Source organism: Propithecus coquereli, unplaced genomic scaffold, assembly GCF_000956105.1.
Source record: "Propithecus coquereli isolate 6110/MARCELLA unplaced genomic scaffold, Pcoq_1.0 Scaffold139, whole genome shotgun sequence".
Classification (NCBI taxonomy): domain Eukaryota; kingdom Metazoa; phylum Chordata; class Mammalia; order Primates; family Indriidae; genus Propithecus; species Propithecus coquereli.
The window spans coordinates 5555636-5556950 of record NW_012138191.1 but is presented as its reverse complement, the minus strand read 5'-3'; the positions used below and the strand labels follow the sequence as shown (position 1 = coordinate 5556950).

The 1315-nt window shown below is 37.5% G+C and overlaps 1 protein-coding gene across 1 annotated transcript in view; it reads left to right on the top strand.

Moving 5' to 3' along the window:
- Positions 1 to 1315, top strand: part of PANK2 (pantothenate kinase 2) — a 54086-nt gene that overhangs the window by 18853 nt on the left and 33918 nt on the right. The window contains 1 exon segment of the mRNA XM_012639308.1: positions 353 to 705. Coding sequence (XP_012494762.1) covers positions 353 to 705 — 353 coding nt within the window.

The following is a 1315-nucleotide window of genomic DNA, read 5'->3' as shown; positions in this document are numbered from 1 at the left end:
GCCAAGCCCGTGGGCTTTCATTTTCAATCTTTGTTTTTCAGAATTGAGGCTAATGGTAGACATTTTCTTGTTTTAAAAATATTTTATAGTGCAGTTTGGGCTTGTCTGTACAGGAAGTTTAGGGGTTGGTGCAGTACTTTGATATTTATCTTTTCGATCTTTCTCCTAGTTTTTTTTTTCTTTTAAAGATATGCTTCCAAATCAGAACATTTCCTTTCCTAAAAAGAAATGTTTTTGTTTAGAATTATATCCCTTGGAAACCACAGGGTATGAAAGAAGTTGCTACTCTAGTAAGTGTAAATTTAGTTTTTAGAAAAAAGCTGTTCTGACTTCTTTTTTCTTCCCCATTTAGTTTTTCCATGGTTTGGCTTGGATATTGGTGGAACCCTGGTCAAGCTGGTTTATTTTGAACCCAAAGACATCACTGCTGAAGAAGAAGAGGAAGAAGTAGAAAGTCTTAAAAGTATTCGGAAGTACCTGACCTCTAACGTGGCTTATGGGTCCACGGGCATTCGGGACGTGCACCTCGAGCTGAAGGACCTGACTCTGTGTGGACGCAAAGGCAATCTGCACTTTATACGCTTTCCCACTCATGACATGCCTGCTTTTATTCAAATGGGCAGAGATAAAAACTTCTCAAGTCTCCACACTGTCTTTTGTGCCACTGGAGGTGGAGCGTACAAATTTGAGCAGGATTTTCTCACAGTATGCATTTTTTAGCTTATATAAAATTTATGGTAATTTGATTGTTAAAAATAATACCAATAGCAAGTGGTGGAATCATTTCCATCTCTAATGGAACTTGAATTTTCTTGAGTCAAGTGAGGATTAAATGTAAATAGCAATCGTCAGGAATTTAGTCATCCTAGAGATTGTTGTATAGTTTACTTTTTGCACAGTTCAGATGTATGGGTGAGAATCAAAACCACTAACAGTGTAGCATTTTATTGTTCCTTTAGTATGAAAAATTAGTTAATCTGTGATAAGCAGAGTAAGGAACTACCTATGAGGAGCAACATCATTAAATTTTGAATAATGAGACTGAAAAATAATTTTTAAAAATCATGTCATTTCATGTCATAAAATGATAATGTTGTCTACCATGGAATTTGTCTTGTTCCCCTCAATTGTTTCCTGGCATGTTCACTAATTGAAAAAATAAGGAACTCTGGTCAAAAGTGGTGTTTTCAGGCCTCTGGACTAGTTGAAATGGCTGACTGCAGAGCCCTCCTCTCCCAGTGCCTTCTGATGTGTTTTATGCTGCACTCTTGTTAACTGGAGTCTCTCGACCATGTCTGGCCCCTAGGGGCAGTCA